This window comes from Podarcis bocagei (genome assembly GCF_964188305.1).
Source record: "Podarcis bocagei genome assembly, chromosome: 12".
Lineage (NCBI taxonomy): Eukaryota > Metazoa > Chordata > Lepidosauria > Squamata > Lacertidae > Podarcis > Podarcis bocagei.
Window position 1 is genome coordinate 11,406,733 of NC_138137.1, and position 24,688 is coordinate 11,431,420.

The window sequence follows — 24,688 nt, forward strand, 5'->3', positions numbered from 1 at the left end:
TCCCACCCGGCTCACCAGTTGCCTTGTCTGGCTTTCTCTGGCCCTTCTGCCTATCTGCCTTGAAGTGAGACTCCCCACCTCCTCCCCCCTTGCCAAGGGGGTCCGCAAAGCCAGACATTCAGAGTGGGATAGCTGTGGAAGTGCCTGTGCCACGGTTGCACTTGGCCGCAGCAGCTAATGATGCCTAAAATTGGGCACAGTGGATTGTTTAAAGTTACAATCATACCTTGGTTTGAGAACGGCTTAGTTGACGAACAAATCAGATCCCAAACGCTGAAAACCTGGAAGTAAGTGTTCCAGTTTTCAAATGCTTTTCAGAAGCTGAACGACCGACGCGGCTTCTGCTTGAGTGCAGGAAGCTCCTGCAGCCAATCGGAACCCACGCCTTGGTTTTCGAACGTCTCAGGAGTTGAACTGACTCCCGGAACAAATTAAGTTTGAGAACCAAGGTACCACTGTATTGTACAGTGGTACCTTGGGTTAAGAACGTAATTCAGTCCGGAGGTCTGTTCTTAACCTGAAACTGTTCTCAACCTGAGGTACCACTTTAACTAATGGGGCCTCCCGCTGTCGCCGCGTGATTTCTGTTCTCATCCTGAAGCAAAGTTCTTAACCCGAGGTACTATTTCTGGGCTAGCAGAGTCTGTAACCTGAAGCGTCTGTAACCCAAGGTACTACTGTAATTCCACACTCCCTGCACCCTAATTTTAGGCATTGCCATTATTAAAAGCAGTACCAACCTTCACCCCCCACTCCCTGCAGCTAGATATAAAAGCAACACAAAATGAACATCTAAAGCAAGAGGCCTTTTCCTCCAGTTGTTGGGAAAGCTTGTTTTTTTAACAACAACAACAACTACTTTATTCATAGGCTGGACATCTGGCTGGGTTGCCCCAGCCACTCAGGGCAGCTTCCAACAAATTAAAGCACCATAAGACATCAAACATCAAAAACTTCCCTATACAGGGCTGCTTTCGGATGTCTTCTAAAACTCAGAGAGTTGTTTATTTCCTTGACATCTGATGGGAGGAAGTTTCCACTAAGAAGATCCTTTGCTTGGTTCCCTGTAATCTCATTCCCACAATTGATCCCTGTCAGTGTAATTATTTGAAACCAACAATTTACAAAAGGTTCACGGGGCTTAACTTATTAATTCCTATAAACGAGAACAAATTCTTATTAGAGATGTCCTCCTCCTAAATGTACCTCCCAGGGCCCCTTAGATTTGTGGGAGATGTCCTGGGCCGCTTTTCCGTACAGAGGTGAGGGCCGTGAAATTTTGGGTCCGCCATGTAAAATGCTGTATCAATGCTATAAAGTGCAGTCCTGACAAGGGATGGCAGCTTCCGTTACTGCCGATCCGGTAAAAAACTTGAGCTTTAAAGAATTTTTCTTCTATAGGTAGACTGGCTTTTAAATGGCTGTGTTGTTTTTCTTTTACAGACAGACTGGCTATTCTTATGACTTGTGTAGCTGTGGTTTTTATTTTTGCATTTTCTGTAGCGTTGTGTGCCGAATGCCTAGCACAGAATGCAGCATACTTTAGCCTTGAATACAGAAATAAAAAACTGGCGCTGCTAAATATTTTCCTCAGAAAACCTCTTCCTGCAGAAGAGAGAGTGGTTCATTTTAAGCCTTGGCAAGCAAACCACAGCCAGAGATGCTTTTGATAAGGATGTTTCTGAGGCTGAAACCCATTCACACCTTGTGGAAAGTAACTGATAATTATCTCAGCCCAGAGCTACACACCTAACAACTCGGTTCTTAAAATGTACAAATTAAATGTTTGGGCAGAGTGGTTTTGGAAAATAAAAGTGAGTGCATTTTGCAGAGGTAGATGTGTAGCATAAGTTCATCAGTGGGATACATTTTTAGACCATGCCAAGCATGACTCCCAGTGGCGTAGCATGGGTTGTCAGCACCTGGGGCAAGGCAAGTAATTTGCGCCCCCTAACCCGTGGATTTGCACCCCCTAACCCTAACCCCCAGATGTTGCGCCCGGTGCGGCCAGCCCCCCCTGCACCCCCCACGCTACGCCACTGATGACGCCATATTTCCTCCCCACTTCGCATTTTACCTAATTTTTGGCCTGAGGCGGTTATGCTGCAGGCTTGAATACTGATGCCTAAAGATGGAATGGACAAAGCTATTCTGCAAGCATTCATTATAGCAGAGCCCTGTTAATGCCACACTTGTGTCAGTGCAGTGCAAAATGAATTTTTAAAGAGAGCACTGAATTCTCAGTTAAGGATGTCAGGTTTGCCAAATTTCCGGAGTCAGTTTCTTCTAATGGTTTATTTCTTTGCAGGGACAAATCTGGATCAATGGCTTTAACTTAGGACGCTATTGGCCAACCCGTGGACCTCAACTTACACTGTTTGTTCCAAGCAACATCCTTGTTTCATCCTTTCTAAACAACATTACAGTTCTGGAGTTGGAGAAGTCTCCATGTGGCGCTCAGAAGTGTTTTGTAGAGTTTGTAGACAAACCCATTCTCAATGCAACTCTTCACTATGAAAGCAGTACCGAGAAATTGTTCACTAAAGATTTATGGCCGAACCATAGATGATTGTATTAGAATGCCTCTTTACTTAGTTTATTCTGCAGATCCTTCATTTCCAATGCTATTGGTTGTGGGGGGTGGAAATCAGTGTTTCTAAAATCAGTGGAAAGTGTCAAATTTAATTCATTATTTTGAAAGTGAAAATAATGCCTTTTTTTAATCTGCAACAAAAAAAATCATTCCTATGCATGCCAAAGGGTTTCAACAAACAATCAGGCAATCAGTTTGTTTAATAAATTGTTGAACATGTTTCAGAATCAGATCTTTTTCCTTATGAATTTTGGGGTGCTGCAATTTTACCTATTGCCTATTTTACCTATTTTACCTATTGCCTTTGCAGTCAGACCACTAATGCTTAGATTCATAACTTGTGAAAGGCTGAACGAACATGAAAGTGAACAAAACATTTAAAGGGCTCATTTGACCACCATTTTGTTTAGGGTTACAATTAATATTTTTACCAATTTTTACACATTTGAAAGAATATGCATAAGAAACACTTGGCATTTCATAGGAGTTGGGCTATGGGTAGTGAGCCTTCAACATTTGGGCAGAAGCTGGTTTTAATCACCCAATTTTTAAATTTTTTTTTACTCCTGCCACAAAGTTTGGGCCCCACTTCCAAAACTGAAAATGTTACAAAGAGTTATAAAATGGGGAATGCCAACATGGTACCAATAATAATAATAATAATTTATATTTATACCCTGCCCATCTGGCTGGGTTTCCCCAGCCACTCTGGGCGGCTTCCAATACAACACTAAAATACAATAACCTATTAAACATTAAAAGCTTCCCTAAACAGGGCTGCCTTCAGATGTATTCTAAAAGTTTAGTAGTTATTTTTCTCTTTGACATCTGGTGGGAGGGTGTTCCACAGGGCGGGTGCCATTACCGAGAAGGCCCTCTGCCTGGTTCCCTGTAACTTGGCTTCTCGCAGTGAGGGAACCGCCAGAAGGCCCTCGGCGCTGGACCTCAGTGTCCGGGCAGAACGTAGAAACTATTGCACTTGGAATAGCTTTCATTGGCACCCCAGACTCTAAGCTCTTGTTTTTTTTAAAAAAATAAGTCTGTAGCCCTCCTAGAACAAAACTCATGAAGCAAAATGTGATGGCCCCCCTTCTGTGAAATGAGCCTGCCTCACTGCCACTGAGTGAAGTCAGAGCTGTGATAATGAGGTGTTTGGATACCAGGTTATAGGAATCTCTGGAGTCCTAAAAAGCTGCTGTTTCCTCCTCTGCTTTGATGTGCTTTTCCTGCTTATGTCTTTATTTTCTCGTTCTTAGCATCTCTGCCATTTCCCCTCCTGTATTCCTGAGCAACTAGGATGCATCATTCCTGTGGTGGATTTGTTTGAGATCAGTCCCTAGAAGTTATTTTCTGCAAATATCACCACCGAATAAATGTGGGTGGATGTTAAAGGGTCCCCCTCGCCCCAAAATGTGAAAGTGAAAACTTTTCGTGTCACTTGCTATGCAGGAGCTAAAGAGCAGGCAGTCCTTAGGGATTCACTGTATAGTTAACTTACACTACAATGGTATCCATGTCTACGCAAAAGTAGCTCAATATTTAATGGGTTTAGGGTTTAACAATAAAGCAATGAACAGGGTGATGATACAATGACTACGGCAATCGATGCAATATAATATCACCAAGGCATCTGTAAACAAACAATAAAGGTCCATAAAAATGGCGAAAGTAGTTTCTTTCCCAAATCAGTTTTATCTGAAACAATAGCAATCGCCGTAAATAAAGAGTTCACTTGTAATATGTCAGTGGTTCAGTGCTCATTTCTTCTCTTTCCAAAATAGATTTTATCTTGAACAATTGCAAACACAGTAATAAAGAGTCCATCTACTGTGTTTGCTCTTGTTTAAGAGAAAACTGATTGGGGAAAGAAACTACTTTCGCCATTTTTATGGATGTTTATTGTTTTTATGGATGTTTATTGTTTGTTTACCGATAGTTGCCTTGGTGATATTATCTTGTGTTGATTTGGTTTAGGGTTGGCATCGGGTGAAAACAGAGTTCTTGCGCCTTCAGCAGTTGTATGGCAGGCAGAAATTCATCATATGAGCCAACCCATCATTTGTGATCATCATCTGAGATCCTTCTTTGTGTTCCTCATCCTCAAGACGTCTGGAGGGCAGCAACACGAGGACGGGCCTTTTCTGTGGTGGCTCCCTGGTTGTGGAATGCCCTCCCAAGGGAGGCTCACCTGGCACCTTCGTTACATATCTCTAGGTGCTGGCAAAAGCATTTCTCTTCTCCCAGGCCTTTGGCTAATTAAATCTACAGCCTTTTGAACTGTGAGGGGGTTGTTGTTTTTGTTTGTTACAATGGTACACATTTTTGTGTTTTTACATTGTAAACCGCCCTGCGATCCTCAGGTGTATAACTTTAATAAATAAATAAAGCCAGGCGACACATTTTCCAATATGGAAGTAGAATTATGGGGGGAACTTTGCTATGACTGCACTGCCTTGTGTTGTATTATGTCGTGCCTCCCACAGTGTCCATGTTGAGTGGGAGCCATTTTTTGACTGGCGCCCACAGCGCACTGATCCAAAAAGATTGATGGCCCCTCATCTGGTTTCAGAGTACAATGCTGTGCCAATCCGAAGTTTTGAACTTTGTTTTGAAAGTTTAGTATTCATGAGTGTTTAAGTGAGTAGTATATGTGGCTGCTCATCCAGTAAGCATATTGGATACAGTCGTGTGTAAATTGGGGTTTATTTTAGGTGGTTCCAGACTGCCTTATTGCCTGACTGTGAAAGAATACCCTTGTTAGACACCTGTTTCCCTGTTTCCAGAATAAGTCGCTCCATATGTTATCTATCTATCTGTCAAGTGCTGCAACTGAGGTATTAGTTACTGTTCCACACAACAGTGCTCCTCTGTGGCCTTTCAAGTTAAAATTTCCAAAAAAAAGGACACATGAAACCAACTCCAGTATAGGGTCCAGTTCTTGGATCTTGTTCTGAAGCTGATTGTGTGCCTCATTTACCATTTAGACAATACATTTTTTTCTTTTCTTTTTAGACTTTTAGACTTGGCATAGCATAATCTGCTGAAGTCATAATGTGAACCATGGCCCTTAGCAAACAAGCATTGCATGGCCAACATATTGTTGTTTGTGTTACTACCCAGGTGGACTCATAGGAAAACTTGAGTGGTTGTTATGATAACTGTAAATTCCTGGAAGATGCTTTTTCCAATTCATACCAGGATTTCCGAGAGAGGGGGACATTCCCTTTCTTGCCAGCCTATACATTTGCTTAGCTCCTTGCTGGACAGTAAGGATAGCTCCATTTTTGCAGTGCCTTAGCAGTGCTAAAGGGCTCTGGTATGGAAACAACCTCTTTTTCTGTCTGGATAATATCAAAGTGCCTAATCATCATTGCTGCAGGAATTTGTATTGTCCATAATCATGGAAACTGTCTATCTTTTGCACTGTTGTTTTTTTAAATTACTGTAACAGCTGTTGGCTTTTCTGGCTTTTATAAGGTGAGTCTTTGCATAATAATAGTAGATCAACACTGCGACAATAAAATATTTTCGTATAGTCTTCTCGTTTGAATTTATCCAAAACGGCAACATAAAATGTGGTGGCTTTTGACAGAATGATTTCCAACCACCCCATAGTAATAATGTGTGTGTGTGTGTGTGTGTGTGTGTGTATCTTAGAACCAGGCTGCATAAAGTGAGGACACAGGGAATGACCCACTGCACTTTTAAGAAGCCTAAAGTGATTTCTCTTATTCCCTACGATGCAGTTTATTTTCCAATAACAGAGATGGACATACCAAGTCCCAGAAAAGTGGTCGTTTAAATCAGTTAAGAATGCATATGCACCTTCCCCAACAGCTAGGGTAATGTTATCAACCCTAGACAACTGCTATAATTGACAAAGGAAGCAACCACAGAAGTCTTTTTTCCTCCCTCTTCCCTGGATATACAATGGAAGGAAAACTGAACATCATTGCTGCCTTTGATTCTCACTGTGTGTCCAGAATCCTGATGGGCAGAATCACTTTTAATGAACCGAGCAACTGGCTAGAATATTGCTTGTGTGGTCTTTCCAAGCTAAACTAGAGACATAACAGTGTGAACCTAACCCTTTCTACTCAGAAGTAAATCCTATTTAATTCAGTGTGGTTTACTCCTAGATAAGTAGGATAGATAAGTAGGATTGCAAGCCCTAATCAGGTTCCTCGGTTATTGTAGCAGCTGTAGACAAACTTGTGAGGCTGCCAACTCATGCGTACATCCCCACCCCTGTATTTGAATACTGCACAGGGAAAAGTTCAATTTTCAGTGAAGCTGGGTGGGTTCACAATAACCCTAGAATAACCTCATTTGTCTGAAGGCACATTTGCTACACAGAGCTAGAAATCCGTTCTCTTTGTCAGCATTAGAGTAGACCTCAGCGGTGGAGCGGTACATGCCATAAATACTCCTATGTGGTACCTTTTTTAAAAAAATAATAATCTGGCTACAAAGAGTTTCATGTACAACCATTCTGTGTTGCACCATTAGCTTCTTTGTGAAACTGCAGAAAAGAAAAGAAATCAGTGGAATAGAGGGACATTAGTAACTTCAGTGCTATTTTTCTAGAAAAAGAGATGCCAGAACTCACCGTGAACGCCTCCCTTGTTCTCTAATGCCAGTGGTGCCCACCTGAGAGGTGCCAGAACTGAGTTCCAGCGAGTTCCAACTGGGGAAAGAAAAGGCCAGGTAGATTTCATTTTACGCCAGTTTTACACACGTGATCACAGCTTTATGTGGATCGCAGGAAAATTTAAAAATAAAAAGGGGCAGGGAAGCAGGGAAAACCCACAAGAAGGACTCTCTGAGATCTTGTGAGAAACCCTTGTGTGATGTTCCCAGAGCCTGGCAAGCAAAGCAAGGGCCTTTGTGGAGTGAATTTAGTGGGGAAAGTTATCAAACCTCTGGCACTTTTCTCAAAAAAAAAAAAAAAGAAGAAGAAGAAAAAGAATGGAAGAAGTGTAAATGGCAGGGATAATTTTTTTCAAAATCAGGATGGAAAGCCATGGCAAATACGAATGGAATCAGAAGATACAGAACTAGTGCAAATTACCGTAGTGAATGCATAACAAGAAAAGAATTATGGTATAGTGCTAAGGCAGTGAAGAAACTCAATATGGAGGCCGGATGGCCAAAGTATTGGGAAATTTTGGAACAAGATGGAGATAAATTGAAATTACAGAGTCATGAGAAATTGAAACCAAAAGTACAAGATTGGCTCCATTATTATCAAATAATGGAGGTTTACAAACAAGATAGAAAAATTGGCTTCCAGGTGGAAAAATCAAAATTAGAGACTGAACTGTTAGAACCCAATACTAAGAACTTGTCAAGAATGTATAATTTGCTGCTGAAATGGAATACACAAGATGAAACAGTTAAATCGGCTATGATTAAGTGGGCACAGGACATTGGCCATAACATTATGTTTGCTGACTGGGAATGGTTGTGGAACACCGGTATTAAATTTACGGCATGTAATGCCTTAAAGGAAAATATTATGAAAATGATTTACAGGTGGTACATGACCCCAGTCAAGCTAGCAAAAATTTACCATTTGCCTGATAATAAGTGTTGGAAATGTAAAGAAACTGAAGGTACTGTACTTTTTATCACCCTTTGGTGGACATGCCCGAAGATTAAGGCTTTCTGGGAAATGATATATAATGAAATGAAAAAGGTACTTAAATGTACTTTCCCTAAGAAACCAGAGGCCTTTCTCTTGGGCATTGTCGGTCAATTGGTGTTAAAGAAAGACAGAACTTTCTTTATGTATGCTACAACAGCAGCAAGAATACTTATCGCAAAGTATTGGAAGACACAAGATCTACCCACCCTGGAAGAATGGCAGATGAAAGTGATGGACTACATGACATTGGCTGAGATGACTGGCAGAATCCGTGATCAGGGAAAGGAGACGGCGGAAGAAGAATGGAAGAAATTTAAAATCTATCTTAAGGACTATTATAAACTTGATGAATGTTAGAATGTCGAGGTCTCGAGAAAGAAAGGGTTACAGCGATATAAGATTAGATTGAAGGAAAGATTAAGAGGACAGAGGCTTGACAGAAATATTTAGAACTTGCTAAAAAATTTTGGACATTGGGATGCAGAAAGGGGAGGTATGGGGGAGTCTGAGAAACAAGGTTTATGAAAAAAAAAGGTTATGAAACTATACGTGTTTGTATGTCTTTTTATATGTTTGTATTGTTTCAAAAATCTTGTAAAATCAATAAAAAAAATTATAAAAAAAAAGAATTATGGTATAGTGTCTCGGTGTATGGTCATGATGGAGAGACTGTTCTATGGACAAAGATGGAAAGATTTATTGTTCAGTATGGAGGAATGTCAAAGCTATTGGAGGCAAAGTTGATTGGAGAAAAAACTGCTGTCATTTGTTAACAACAGCAGCAGCAACAACAACAACAACAACAACAACAAACTCCACTCATAGTTATCATGTACTGTCGATGTTAAACAGCATGGGAGATAAAATAAAACACTGAGGCACCCCATACTGAAGGCTCTTGAGGGCCGAATAACACACCTCTTTATATATATATATTCAAAATTTAAGGTTTCAAAAAGAGAAAAGAACAATACAAAATATAAAAAAGAATACAACAGTAACAGAAGAAAGAGAAGAAGGTATAAAAATACATTCAATTAAAAAAATTAAATAAAAAAGAAGAGATTAAACCTTTACATAGCTTTCTTCCTTTAATTATTTCCTTGACCTCCTCACACCTCCCAATTTTGTATTCTAATTCAGATCGTTTTTTCAGCAAATCCTTCCAACCTTATTTTCATTTAAGTAATTTAGTTTAAAATAATATAGTTTAACGTCCTCTCTTTCATCACTTTTATCAACTCATTTTTACTTAATCCTTTATCTCATATCTACCAAAACTACCTAATTTTCTTTTTCCAACACCTTTCTAACAGTCCGAATAACACTCCTCAGGCACAGTTCCTCTGAAGACGATCATCCAAGTTGGACTGGAACTATGGCTAAGCTGTACTGTCAGCGCCCAACTTGGACAGCTACTCCAGAAGAATACAATGGCCAATGGTATTGGAAGCCATTGGGGAACAAGGAAAATTAATAGGGACACACATCTCCTGTCTCTCTCAAGAAGGCCACCATATAGGCAGTTTCCATGTCAAAGGCAAGCCTAAAGCGTGAAATGGATCTAGAAAATCAGTTTCATCCAAGAAAGACTATGACCATGCACTCAAGAACTTTGCCCAAGAACTAGTCATTAAAAAGCTTGTTTCTACTAGGTTCATGAGACATGTACAAGGAATCCTACTCCTGACACCACCATGGAAATAATTCGTTGGTAAGGTACAAAATGTTGCTTCCTCCCAAATTAGCTATATGTTAATTCAATAACAGGAAGGTTTCTCTGAAAGCTGCTTGTAGTGGTTTAGTGTTGCCAATATCTGTTTATCATTGTTAATGATATGAGCATACAGCAAATCCTACAGCAAAACTGGCCCTATGTGTTATTTTAAATAAACAAGCTCTGAATAGTGTTCATTGACTTTCCCCAGTACACAGACATTACAATGAAGTTTTACTGAAAACCAGTACACGTTGATTCATGGCAACTGAAAGTACATATTTTTAATTTAGCTTTCTAGCCCATCTGTATCCAAATTTCAAATAATGAAAATCAGGCCTAGGCAAACTCCGGCTCTCCAGATGTTTGGGACTACGATTTCCACCATCCCTAGCTAACAGGCCCAGTGGTCAGGAATTATGGGAATTGTAGTCCCAAACATCCGGAGGGCCGGAGTTTGCCAATGCCTGATGAAAATAAACTCCAGATTGTATAACATACAAAATGCTTAGATTATAAACCCAACATTCCAGCAAGATTGAAACACTGTCCCAAAAGGGGATGCCCCACTAGAGAAGTCATTCCTTCTCCCTTCCACTAGTCTAGACAAAGCAGACAACCTCCCCTCCTTCCTAAACTGTAACCTGAATTACTCAGCCAGCCCGCTTTTACAGTAAATGTTTGATGGCTGTTGCTTCTCTGACTCAAAACACGTCTTTCACTAGCAAGGCGTTGCCTGCTCTCGAAGAAACCAAATGCCACTGGTTGTTAGTATAATTATGCTGATGTATTTCTTGAATAATGTTAGTGTGCCTAGCTCTGTCTATCTTACATAGGTAACACCACAAGTGATGTCGGTTGAGATACTGTCAGGAAGCCGTCGGCGGTTCCCGGCTGGTTGCCCAGGGAAGTATAAAGACAAGGAAAAGTTCCTTACCGTTTTTTCTTCTTTCAAACTCACAGAGAGAGACTATAGAACCCAGCCTCTTGGATAATAGTGCATAAAGGGGGTTTGTGGGGGGGGGTTGTGTGGGAGGGTGGGGGAGGGAGGAAAAATGGGGGGGAATAAGGATGATATGTTTTTGGATAATATGTTTTGTTTTAATTTTGAATAAAAAAAAGAGAGAAGTTGCAGTCAGTGTTCTTTATTTTTTGTACAAGTTAGTTGAAAGTCAGTACAATTTAGTTTAAAGTTTTAGTACAAGTCAGTTATTTATAATTTTTTTTTTAAATGCTTAAACTTGTAGCTTATTTTTACACCAGATGTTAGGAACTGTTGGCCCTCCAGATGTTGCTAAACTACACTTCCCATCTGCCCCAGCAAGCATGAGCAAGGGCATGAGTTGGTGGGAGTCCAGCAACATCTGGAAGACCAAAAGTTCCCCACACATCCTACATGGGGTTCACAGAGGTTTCTTATACAAGAGTGCAGTTAGGCTCATACCTCCTTAACTTCAGCTTTTCATCAACATCAATTGCTCTCATTCCACTCACCCAATGCCCTTCCTTCTCACGAAACAAAAAACTATGCCAGTCACTTAGTTCAAGGTGTTTGTAATTCATTTCCCATTATTCTTGCACAAAGTCTGGACAAATTCATCCATAAATCTAACTTTTTCAAGGCGTTTACTTAAGAAAGATGGCAATTATAAGTAGGCAGAAACACAAACGTTTGTGAATAGATGTTCATTCAGCTTACACTTTTCTTATGTTATCAGTTCATAGGTTAAAATAAACATTTCTGTTGAATGACAGGAATGCTGGCTATGAGGAAATCACTAAATATGCTTAGCTGTTTATTAATAATATTTGTTTTTAAGTGAACACAAACAATCAACATTTCTTATTTCAGTTTCTGAAGAGGCAATCTGGGTGGTGCTGGAAGAAGAGAAAGATCAACTATGCATGCAATAAAGTCTTTGTGTGCAGAGCCAAACTGCGTCCATAGAGAGAGCATCTTGTACCAGTTCTAAGGTTATTTCTATGGACTTGTCCACACCAGAGCAAAATGTGGATTTCCACTGGCCTATCTCCTCATTAATATAGGGGTGTCCACATGACATCATCCCCATTCCAGTGTTATCCCAGACCTTGTCCCCTTTAAATGGAGGGTTTCCTAATCCTTGGCAAGGACAATGCCTCTTTGAAACATATGTTCATACAGTGTTCTATGCTTAAGTTTTGGAAGAAAGTGCTGGACTGTGTAACTATGACTATGCAGAAAAAGTTAAATCTTTCGTTGGAGAATATCTTATTGAACTACCGTACTTTTCTGTGTATAAGACGAGGGTTTTTTACTCTAAAATAATGGTAAAGAACGGGGGTCTTCTTATACATTGATAGTGCATAGGGAAGACTGGTGATTGGTTGCAGCCATGAGCAGGAGCTTGTCAGTGGCAATTTGGTGGGTGATTGGTTGCTGCGGCAAGGGCTGCTGTGGATTGGCTACTGCTGTGTCAATTGGGCATGAAACTGCCGGCTGCTGTTGGCTTTGGCGAGCCCCCCCCCCCAATACATGGGAGCATCTTATACACAGAAAAATACAGTATATACCTGCAGTGTAGAAATTATCAATGGGGCAATGGAAATGGATTTTCCATGCCCTAATGGTGGCCAAGAGATTGATATTGAGGATTTGGGGGGAAAATAAAGGTATGATACCTTTCAGTCAATGAACTGACAAATTGACATCACTCGCAATTCATGAATGGATATTTGGGATGAGCTTATACAAAATGTAGTAGGCTCTTAACATTTACATAAGCACTAGGACAATAAAACTATACCAGTTTATACAAGAATGTATGGGAATATCTCTCATAAAGAGAGAGCGCGCACATAATTTCACTTTTATATGTATCTTTGTTGTTGCTGTTGTTGTTGTTTTCCCTCTCATTTCCCCTTCTTTTTTTCTGTAGCACTTTATTTCTTTTAACTGAAATAATTTCAATAAAAGTCCAAAATGACCAACACACCCACCCACACCAAGGGGAACAGGTCAGGGACAACAGGGGAGTACATGTAGATGGCCCTATATTAATAGGGAGACAGTCTAACCTGGAAACAGCGGCAATACCTAGTGAGTCCTATGTTCCCATGGACTTGCATTTAATCACATACTTATGCAAAAGAATGCAGTTCATATTTTGGGCAGTTGAGAGGTATGAATAAGTCGACAGTTTACAGAGCCAACATGGGCAAATAAAATAACTTTAGATTATACAGCCAGACCTGAGATACAGAGCAGTTCAGATCACATTTAGAAGTATTATAGCTAATAACATAATCATAATAAAGAACACAACCTGTTAAGAGTTATGTTAAGCTGTAAGGCAATTCTGAGATGTACAATCTTAGAATTGCCTTACAGCTTAACATGACTCTAACAGGTGTGCTTCTTTCAGAAAAAGAATAAACTATGAGGTGGTTTAAAGCGATCCTCTCACTGAAAGGAGGTGGGTGGATGCCCAAAAAAGACTTGGGAAGTAGATCTCATGTGATGACTTGAAAAGAAACTCATAAGATGATGAAGAGCGATGGCATAGAAATTTGATTCAGTTTGCATTTAAAGGCGAGTTTGAAGAATTTGCATTTTACGAAACAATATGTCAACTGAAACACCACCATCTCTTGAAATTTGCCCTTTTCTGAATTTTGCAACACGGTTCCCCAGCTAAGTATGTGTATAAAAATTGAATTCAACAATTGGGTACTGAGGGAAATTCATGCCAAAATCCTGATGAATTTTCATGAGTACTTTCTTCCAAGGCATTTCTCAGAACATTCTGGAAACCTGGAGAAGTAGACTTAAGATAGGAAAAACAATAAACAGATATTGAGAAATTTGCCTATCTCTAATGCTCAGGTGCTTAAGTTGACTGCAGAACTGAAATGGAGTAAAATGAGAATTCTTGTTCCCAAGATGGCTTCCTCCTTTTTCTTTTCCATGTCCAAAGCTTTACGATTAGGCTGTGCTTATTTGTCATCACACAGCCTCTGGTTTCCGGCAAAACAAACTCACAATTGTTCTGATACCTGAGATAGCATCACATTTTGGCCTGATCTCACACGAGACCACCTCAGGCTTTTCAGAGGGGCTCTTCGTCACTTGTGGACTGAGTGTAGATTGAGCCTGATGACTCGGAGGTGAATGTATCGGGGCGTCCACAAGATTTGCAAAATATTTTTGAGAAGACACACTTCTTAAAGAACAATCTGATGTACTTCTTGAACTTCTGTCCCATGAAGAAGTAGATAACAGGATTGAGACAGCAATGGAAAAATGCTAGAGTTTCAGTCACCTGAGCTGCATAATCCAAGTTTTTGCTGGCCAGGCAGCCTTCCAAAATGCCCAATTCAGCCAAACATTGTAGGAATTGTACAATGCTATAAGGGGTCCAAAACACAAAAAACACAATCATAACAGCAAAGATCATCTTTACAGCCTTCTTCTTCTTTTCATTTCTGCAGTGGAGCAAGGTCATGACTATCCTTGTGTAGCAAAATAACATGACAATGAAGGGCATCAGAAGGCCTAAAATGTTGATCTCCAAGGAGGTGAGAAGGTTCCAAGTTGTGTCGTTCCTAGGATATTCTGCCCTGCACTTGGTGTAGTTATAGTAGCTAACAGACTTGCTAAATATCAGCTCTGGAACAGACGCCGTGATGGCCACTAGCCACACAACAACACTGGCAAGGCTGCCGTAGCTGACGGTTCTTGCTTTCAAGGCAAACACGACGTGAACGACGGCGAGATACCGGTCGATGCTCATGAGCATGATGAAGAAGATCCCGCTGAAAAATCCAATCTTGTACACCCAAGAGACAAATTTACACAAGCCGTCTCCAAACACCCACTTGTCGGCCACGTAATACGACCAGAAGGGAAGAGCAAAGACGAAAAGGAGGTCAGAGATGGCAAGGTTGAGCAGGTAGATATCCGTCATGCTTCTGAGCCTCTTGTATTTGAACAGGACCAAGACAACGAGGGCGTTCCCTGCCAAGCCAAGCAGGAACACGAGTGAGAAAAACGTGGGAAGGAACCAGGACTCAAAATGCCTCACTTCATCTTTGCTGCATGGTTCAGGATCATCCTCGTAGCTATCATAGGTGGAAAATGATGTGTCCCACCCTGTGGCAGCCAATGCTTCGTCAGTAGAGGTCATTTTCTTTTTGGAACCTAAATAGAAGGAGGAAGTGAGTCAAAATTGAAAGGTTTCCCCCCCCCTACCCAGGGTAACATACAGCACAATCCTTGTCTGTTCAGAAATATAACCTTATTGAATGCAATGGGGCTTACTGCTAGATAAATGGGGTTATGGCTACAGCCATAAACTGCAATTCTGTGCACACCTATCTAAGAGGTAATCCCATGGAAAGTGGAATTTACTTCTGTATAAACTTCTAAAGATTGCACTATTAATGATTATTTTGAGCAAAGATTTAAAAAACAGAATGAGAATGCAGGAGTGAGAAGCCTACAGCTCCAAAGAGAGCTGATTGCCAGGGATTCTTAAGGATTTCTAAAAAAGAATTTAGATTTTTTAAATATTTCTTTTAAATAAAACAATAGAAACTTGGCAATAGATAAGTGTCTCTTTGCGCAATGGCCAGTTTTTGACCAAAGAAGGGCTAAGAAACTTTTAGCTTATCTTTCTTAATCTTATGCTTCTCGTTGCATTATAGGTTTGGCAATTATTCTCAGGAACTTTTCACCTCTTTCATAAGTATCTACAGCATAACTATTTCAAGTGCTGAATCTTACTGAGAGATAGAGCATATGCAATGGCTAACCCACACAGACTGCTTCTAACTGCTCCTACTTGGAGCTTATTTCAGGGCTCGCAATTTTGTTCTGAAGGTTCTGCCGGACAGAGAAACAGTCTGATGTCTGTCATTAATTCACCTTGCTGTACTCATAGTTTTTACCACCAAGCAGTATATCCATTCTATGAAATAAAGAAATAAAGCTAAGAACAGACGGAGATACCCAATGAAACCAGTAAGGGCATATTACCATATTACCATGTGGTAAGGATGTCCACGGGTCAGATAAAGGATTTCTCCAGAGCCTGTAGCAGAAGGCTGACATGTAGGACTCTACAGATCAAAACTTTTAATGGCACGGAAATTGACATTGTCACATACTAATATTATAAGCATGTCAACCTGCTACCACAAGTGCAGTTCAGAAACCAGAAGCAGAAGCTGTCCGCCCGCTGCATGGGGGAAATCTCTGCCTGATAATCCCCTCCTTGTGAAAAGGACGTCATGTGCATCCACTGCCAAATGCAGGGTTCGTGGGTGTTTGGAAAACGCTGTTTTTTCCCAGAAGCTAAAAATCAACTGCTATGCATGACAGTTTATGCACATGACCAGGTAGGTACAAATGGTTCATCAGAGGTTACAGCTACCATGTGCAGATTTTTCCAAATGCTTATTTTGCGTGGATACTCACAAATCACCCACTTATCAAGTGAGTAGACTTAACTGTCTTTTTCCTTGCATGCACACTTTTATTTTATGAACAAAGAGGACCGATGTACATAGAAATCAAGTAGTTGTTAACCTCGAGGAAGTGGCTCTGTAAAGGAGCTTTGCTATGCTGAACTGTGTATCTGAAATAGATGTAATTCTCAGGTTTTGTCCACTTACCCTGTGCACACTTACATATGAATAAAGCTGCAATTAGGGATAGAAAGATCTGCCACTTTTAGTACTCTCAGTTTCTCATTTCTCTACATTTTAAATCAATTACCGTAGCTTTAAAAAAAAATGGCCATGAAAATCCACCCATTTATGGGTTTGAATTTCTCCTAATAAACATTTTTATATGCAGTTTTGACTCATGTGCACATTTTTGCAAGCAGTTTTTCCTAATCTAACACATTTTTATACACACCTGCCCCACATATGGGCATTTTTGTAAACCTTGTTTGCTCCGAAAACTGCATTGTAAAATTCAAAGAAGTGTGACTTTCGAGGGATAGCTCTTCTTTCAGTTGGCATATTGTCTTGGAAAGCGCAGATTTGGCAGATTTGACTTTAAACGCATCCAGAATCAAATTTATATGCTATCCCTAGCTGTATTCCTTGACATGCCTACCTGGAGAAATAAGTCTGACTGATCTCAGTAGGACTTACTTCTCAGTTGACGTGCATTGGATGGCACTGAAAACCCCCATATTTCCAAAGGAACATGAATAGGATCAGGCCGCAAACAAAAAATAAAAATCCATTTACATACATTTCAGTTAATACAATTACAGCATAAATATCCCTTGCTGTAAGTATATTTACATTTGCAAGCTTCCCTTGCTCCATCACACATTATTATATACAATTATGTGTATAATTTTAAGTAATTAAGTAATGCAGCAGCATAAACATTGTGCAATCATTTTATGACAGCAATGGTCAAAGTACATATGAGGCATATTTTACACATACCTTTTTGCCTTTCTTAGATGCCGAGAAGTGTCTTGCAGGAGGGTGATGTACCTTCTGTTCTCTAAGGAAGTGGTGTACTTCGTGAGATAAACAGAAGTCAGCGATTGAGGAAGTGTAGTGGCATGGAATGATCCACGTAATTGCTTCTGGTTCTTGTGAAGATTAAATTATAATCTGACCTTTTAAAATTAGTCGTCATAGCAAGCATCACCGCCCACCTCTGAGCCTGCTTCTTCAAGCCCTTTAGCACTGCGGAGGCACTGCTTTTCTGATTGTTTTTTTTAAAATGATATTTTATTCATATTTCACAAACAATAAAAACAAAATCCAACATTTAAACGTTTAAGCATTTAACCTACAAAAACAAAACAAATAAAAATGCACAGTAAAAAGATAGTTGATAGAGGAAAAAGAAAGAAAACAAGATAGAGAATAAAAGATAGAAACAAAGAGAAAGACCAAGAGTCAGAGCTAGAAATAAAAATAAGTTAATATTTTCAGATCTTATGTTTTCTTCACTAGTTTCTTGACCTCCTCACACCTCCCATTTTGTGTTCCAGTTCAAATATTAAATTCAGCAAATCCTTACCCTCTAGCATTTATCCTTACTCCATATATTAACCTATTATTATAAATACCCATTTCCAATAATCAATCCCTATTTACATTTTCTTAAGCATCTCTTTACCAGTACCACCTATTTTCAATCAAACGTCATTTCAACATTCCTTAATTTTACAGTGCTTCTGCAGGTAATCTTTAAACTTTTTCCAGTCTTCTTCCACCGACTCTTCTCCCTGGTCACGGATTCTGCCAGTCATCTCTGCCAATTCCATGTAGTCCATAATCTTCATCTGCCATTCTTCCTGGGTGGGTAAATCTTGTGTCTTCCAATACTTCGCGATGAGTAGTCTTGCTGCTGCTGTCGCATACATAAAGAAAGTTCTATCCTTCTTTAACACCGATTGGCCAACTATGCCTAGGAGAAAGGCCTCTGGTTTCTTAAGGAAGGTATATTTAAATACCTTTTTCATTTCGTTATAAATCATCTCCCAGAATGTCTTAATCCTTGGGCATGTCCACCATAGGTGAAAGAATGTACCTTCAGTCTCATTACATTTCCAACATTTATTCTCGGGCAAATGGTAGATTTTTGCAAGCTTGACTGGTGTCATGTACCATCTATAAATCATTTTCATAATATTCTCTCTAAGGGCATTACATGCCGTGAATTTCATACCTGTGATCCACAACTGTTCCCAGTCAGCAAACGGAGGCACTGCTTTTCTGAAATTGGCAGGAGGTGGAATGAAAACAGGGGTTCAATAGGTTGCACCTTTGCCATGAGTCCTGTTGCCTAACATTTTCTTATAGCATATATTCAGAAATAGTTGAATTGAACAAATGAAAATGCCTTATAGTTCACAACCTTCACCATACTCCTTTGGGTGCCTACTGAAAACATTTTTGTTTAGACAATCCTATCCAGACACGTAGCATGTTTCAATCCTTTTTTTGTTTATGGATGATTTTATCTTTCGGAGAATTGGTTTTTTAAAAATTGGTAGACTGAGTCAAGCTGGAGCTAATTAAGGCTTTCTCCGAGACTTTCCAGGGCTTTCTCTAAAACTTTTAGCTTAAACTTGTGATTATAAGAAAAAGATACCAAGCAATAAAATACTAGAACTGATAAAAGCTAATAAAAAGCTGATAAAACTAGTAAAAACTAATAAAAATCGCATAACAGACTCGGAGCTCAAATTGATGCTTTCTCTAACGACCCCAATTAATTATGCAACCAATCTGTTTTTAGTTTATGGATGATTTTATCTTTCGAAGAATTGTTTTTTAAAGAATTGGGTGTGTTTTTAAAACGATTTCTACTGATGATTTCATTCTTTAATTCTCTCTGAGGGTTGGTTTGTTGGTTTGTTTGACAAATGAATGACTAGTTAGAGCCGTTAATTTCCATCGTTCACCTTTATGTGCTGTGATCATCAAAATAATAATGATGAAGAGGATGAAAAAACATTCATTCAACAACACTGTGTTTTATTGTCCGATGATGATAATGATGGAACAACAAAAGCATTCAGCAAAGCACACAGACCGCAGTACTACAATGATTATTGATTATGATATTGGTGGCAACATCTCCAGAGTAAATGAGGAACTGAGAAACACACACACACACAGAGAGAGAGAGAGAGAGAGAGGCTGCAATTCTAACCCTACCACTACAATGATGACGATATTGTTAAAGAATCTCTTTCAAACTAAACAGGGAATTGTGCAACTCGTATCAGAGAGCAACAGCAGCCCTGAGCAAGGCACAACCACCCTCTCATTTCAGCAGAAGCCTCCAAAATTATCTCTCCTCCCACCACAAGTATTCTGACATAAGTGGGTGGTATTCAATGCTACTTCCACTCAGAGTAGATCCTTTGGTGTCAACAGTGGTGTAGTGTGGGGGAACCCACAGGTAAGGTTGTCCTGGGCGCGAAATTGTTAGGGGCACAAAACTTCAACACCCGGTGCTACCTCAATACAGCTGAGCGATTCCGTTGCTGGGCTCCATTCAAAACAATTTCAACATACGAACCAGGAAGTGACCTTTCCAAGCAACAGAACGACTCTTCTTGTCTTATCTCTGCAGCTGCGATCTCCTGGGCGACATGGACACCGTTAAGTAGCTGAATATGCATGTGTACTCGGTCCGATACCCTCTCTCACACACAGCCCTCCGTGCAGCCCCGGGAGCTGGCAACACATTCTACATCACTGGACGTTAATAGCCATGAAGTATGGCATCCCGATCAAGGGAAAATATAGTTCCTCTCTATTCTGCCTTGGTCAGACCACACCTGGAATACTGTGTCCAATTCTGGGCACCACAGTTTAAGCAGAATGTTGGCAAGCTGGAATGTGTGTAGAGGAGGGCAACCAAGGTGATTTAGGGTTTGGAAACCAAGCCTTATGAGGAACGGTTGAAGGATCTGGGTATGTTTAGCCTGGAACAGAGGAGACCAAGAGGACATATGATAGCTATCTTCAAATATCTGAAGGGCTGTCACATGGAAGATGGAGCAAGCTTGTTTTCTCCTGCTCCGGAGGGTAGGACCTGAACCAATGAATTCAAGTTACAAAAAAAGGAGATCCTGATTAACCATCAGGAAGAATTTTATGGCAGTAAGAATGGACTCTCTTGGGACTCTCCTTCATTGGAGGTTTTTAAGCAAAGCTTGGGTGGCCATCTATCATGTATGATCTGGTTGAGATTCCTGCATTGCAGGGGTTGGACTAGATGACTAGGGTCTGTTCCAACTCTGCAACTCTATGATTCTCATAGGTTCATTAATTTAATGGATTTCCCCCAAGGACTTAGTATAAAAATACAGTGGTACCTCGGGTTAAGTACTTAATTCATTCCAGAGGTCCGTACTTAACCTGAAATTGTTCTTAACCTGAAGCACCACTTTAGCTAATGGAGCCTCCTGCTGCTGCCGCGCCGTCGGAGCACAATTTCTGTTCTCATCCTGAAGCAAAGTTCTTAACCTGAAGCAATATTTCTGGGTTAGCGGAGTCTGTAACCTGAAGCATATGTAACCTGAAGCATATGTAACCCAAGGTACCACTGTATAGGAGACCTTGAAATTTCAACAGCATTCCCTTCCTGCCTTCTCCATTTGGAGAACTGTCCATTGCTTGCTGAAACTTAACCAATTCCTGATCCACAAGAAGACCTCTCCTCTTATTCCTTGGCTGCTAAGCTTACTCAGGAATCTTTGATGAGGTACCAAGTACTATGTGCCAACCCAATCTCTTGTATCTGTATGTTTGCTGATACCCTCAAAGAATACTAATAGTCCTTGCAGAAGTCAAGCTGCCTCTGTCTCATTAACGGTTGTTCTTCAATATGCATAATTATTTTATCTTTAATAGCCAGGGCCTGCTTACCCATGAGGCAAGACAAGGCAACTGCCTCGGGCAGCAGGAGCCATGGGGACAGCAGATCCAGCCTCCAACGAAAACCCTGGCCACTACTGCTACTGCTCCTTGGTAGCCAGATCAGGCCCCCTGTTGGTCTTTATTCCACACAAACACACCATGATGGAGATCTTTACTTTCCTCTTCTTTGCCGGAGGGAAGCACCCTTCAGGGTTTTGCCTCAGGTGCCAAAACGTCTTGGGCTTGCTTTGTTAAGAATATTTTCCACCAGTTTTCCTGGGACAGATGTTCAACCAACTGGCCTGTTATTTCCAGGATCCCCTGATCCGCCCTTTTAAAAATGGTGTTACATTGGCTGCTTTCCATTCCTCAGGTATAGAGGCTGATCTGAGAGGTGAGTTATTTTTCTTAGAAGACAAGCAACTTCACACGTACGAAACTATAGAACACTGAAATGCTATGTGAATGGGTTCTTTTAAAAACTCTGCGATGCCTCACTTTTTGGTTTTTGTCTTATTATGTCTGTCAATTTGGCTAAACCAAAAAGTGAAGTAAAAAAAGAATGGGAGTGCCTAAATGAATACCTCAAAAGTCAAGGTTCGAGGACAGAAATCTGGCTGAGATTGGAATAACCTTGTGACGTGAAAGGATAAGAAAGAGGGATTTATATCTAGATGTTAGGATAGAGATGATAAACAGGAAAACAGGAAGACACAATGAGAGATAAAGGAGGTGCTGTGGGATTGGTGGAAGTCAATGTCTTGTTGTTTTAGTGTTTATAGTATTAACTTGTAAGATATGGATTTTTTGTTTTTTAGTTGTTGTTGCTTTCTTTAGTTTTCAAATGTTGGTTTTTGTGTGTTGTGTATTGTTATTTTTCGATATTTTTCGTGTTGTCGTTGTTGTTGTGTGGAAAATACTAATAAAATTTATTTTAAAAATAAAAAATAAAAACTCTACAATGCTGGATTAGTTCATGGAATCATACAGCTGCTGAGTTGGAAGGGACCACAAGGGTCTTCTAGGATCTTTTGGCTCAACGTGGGGCTCAAACCCACAACCCTGAGATTCAGAGTCTCATGCTTTACCAGCTGAGCTGCCAGCTATTTGCAGATTGTGATGTGTTGAAGAGAGGGTTGAATGTTCTCTCCCTTTGCAGCATCCAGAAGGCATCACACACCATTACCATTCAGACTGAAAATTTGTGCAGCGATGAGAACCAGAGTTGGATTCCTGGAGTACCTCCTTCAACACAAGAGGTGTAAAAGCCAAGAATGTAAGCATCTCTTGCTTTGATTATGCTGGGTAATGTGTGGTATGAACTGAGGTTGGGTAGCAATGGCTCAGGCGTTCAAGCAATGTGCCTCTGATGTTCGGATAAATTGTACTGCATTTTTAAGAACCACAACAAAAATATAGACTATATGGGATTGGCAGAAATGACTGGCAGAATCCGAGACCAGGGAAAAGAGACGGCGGAAGAAGATTGGAAGAAATTTAAGAACTATCTTAAGAAACATTGTAAAATTAATGAGTGTTAAAATGACGCGGCTTTAGAAAGTAAGTGGATTACAGCTGTAAAGATTAAGTTAAAAGGAAAGAAAGGTTAACAATTAGATAAAATTAAGGGTGAGGATTTGCTGAACTAAATATCTGAAATTGGAATGCAGAAAGGGGAGGTATGAGGAGGTCGGGGGAGTAAGTTTTAAGAAAATAAGGATTTGAAAATATACTTGTTTTTTCTTGTTTGTGTTTGTTTGTATTGTTGTGTTTGATTATATAATTTGTGAAACTTTAATAAATATCTTTCTTTAAAAAAAAAAAGAACCACAACAAAAATAATTCAATTGCCACTGTGGGCCATTGAGGACAGGGGCGGAGGAAGGGGGTGCGGTGGGTGAGGTCTGTCCTGGGTGTCACCACTGAGGGGGGTGGCAAAATGGCGGGCAGCACTCACTGCGGGGTCTGCAGCGCACCCGAGCCACGCGTCTCTCCTGGGAGTGACGTGGTGGCTTGGGCACCCCCAGGCTCCGGACTGCCCCAAACGGTCCACCCGCCGCCTCCCCCTCAGGTGTAGGGCGGCTGAGTGGGAGGAGGCAGGCAGACTCCTCAGAGGCCCTGCTGAGCGTCCTGTCCTGGCTCACCCCACACCACAGGCGGCTGGCCCCGCCCTCGGAGGCGACTGGCTCCGCCCCTGGGTGCAGGGCACAGGGCACAGGAGCTGCCCCACGTGCCCAATTGGCTTGCTCCGCCGCTGATTGAGAAGGCAATGACTCACCATGGACCATAGCTGGATCCATTCTCTGCTGTTTGAGTGCTTTGGAGGAAAGCATGCATCCAAAAGCGACAGCAGCGGAAGGGAACTCATCCCTAGAACGGAACAGAAATTAGAACCGGTGCTGCAGATTACTTAGTAACATCCCAATTTTCTTTGTGGTTTGCCAATGCAGAAGAAAAAATAAGGAAGCTATAATTATTTGTCCTGTAATTAAGATGTCCATTTTTCCCCTCCTTAAAGAGATCTACCTGTGCATTGTTTGTACATTATACAATTAGATGACATTCATTTTCTGTCCTATTGATGACATTTCTTCTACAGGACACATTTCTGTTGTGTTAAAAAGCGCCTGCTCATGTGAATGTTTTTAGTACAGTTTGCAAGATGAGGATAGGTTTTCTTTCAACGTTGCCTCGGAAATTTTTTTTTAATGGAAAAAAATGAAGCGTGGTCGCAGGGCAAGGTGCTGTGAGGTAAGTTTGCACTCCTTTTTTTCAGGCTTGATCAGGATTTTTTGTTGTTGTAATTTTTATTATTATTTATCCATACCCCTCAACCATCCCAAATTGAGTGAAACAGCCTGGAATTACAGAAGCCATCTCGGCTTCTAATTGGATCCCAGAATGTCCCATTTTTTGGTCCAGCACTCTGGCACAAGTCAACTGGCCGGACCGAAAGACACCCTTTTTTTGTCTCATGCTCTCATGCTAGTCACATGGTTCCCACGAGAGCTAGAGACGAAAAACGAGCATCCCGATTTTGATCAGTGGGATGTTGGAGGGGATGTTTGTCCAGAATTGGGCTTTTAGGACACAACATCCACAGCTGAGCACTAAATAGATGTTAATTGTAATCTATCTCTTTGCATGTACTTGCAACCCAATAAATAATAATGTGTCATCAAATAGTGTTCATCTGCATTGGAGAAATGTAGTTGACAATTCTTTGAAGTTATTTTTATTTATGATTATGATTATTACTTATTAACTAAATTTACATATTGCCCTTCATCCATAGCTGTCAAGTGTCCCTTATTTGAAGGGACAGTCCCTTATT

General features: G+C 40.5%; 2 protein-coding genes across 4 annotated transcripts in view; one reads left to right on the plus strand and one right to left on the minus strand.

Moving 5' to 3' along the window:
* Positions 1-2,810, plus strand: part of GLB1 (galactosidase beta 1) — a 44,255-nt gene extending 41,445 nt beyond the window's left edge. For both annotated transcript variants that reach the window (XM_081164602.1, XM_081164601.1), the window contains one exon: positions 2,309-2,810. In XM_081164602.1, the coding sequence (XP_081020728.1) occupies positions 2,309-2,569 (261 nt within the window). In that variant the 3' untranslated portion in view covers positions 2,570-2,810. The remainder of the gene's footprint in view (positions 1-2,308) is intronic.
* An 8,241-nt stretch (positions 2,811-11,051) lies between these two features.
* On the minus strand, positions 11,052-17,545 carry CCR4 (C-C motif chemokine receptor 4). Of its 2 annotated transcripts, none has more exons than XM_081164855.1 (2): positions 17,407-17,545; positions 11,052-15,136 (listed from the first exon to the last, which is right to left on the minus strand). In XM_081164855.1, exon 2 carries the CDS (start codon positions 15,120-15,122, stop codon positions 14,046-14,048), a length of 1,077 nt encoding a protein of 358 aa, XP_081020981.1. In that variant the 5' UTR covers positions 15,123-15,136; positions 17,407-17,545; the 3' UTR covers positions 11,052-14,045. The 2 variants fall into 2 exon arrangements, with proteins under 2 accessions (XP_081020981.1, XP_081020982.1); XM_081164856.1 differs by lacking the exon at positions 17,407-17,545 and adding an exon at positions 15,947-15,954.
* Positions 17,546-24,688: the final 7,143 nt, after the last annotated feature.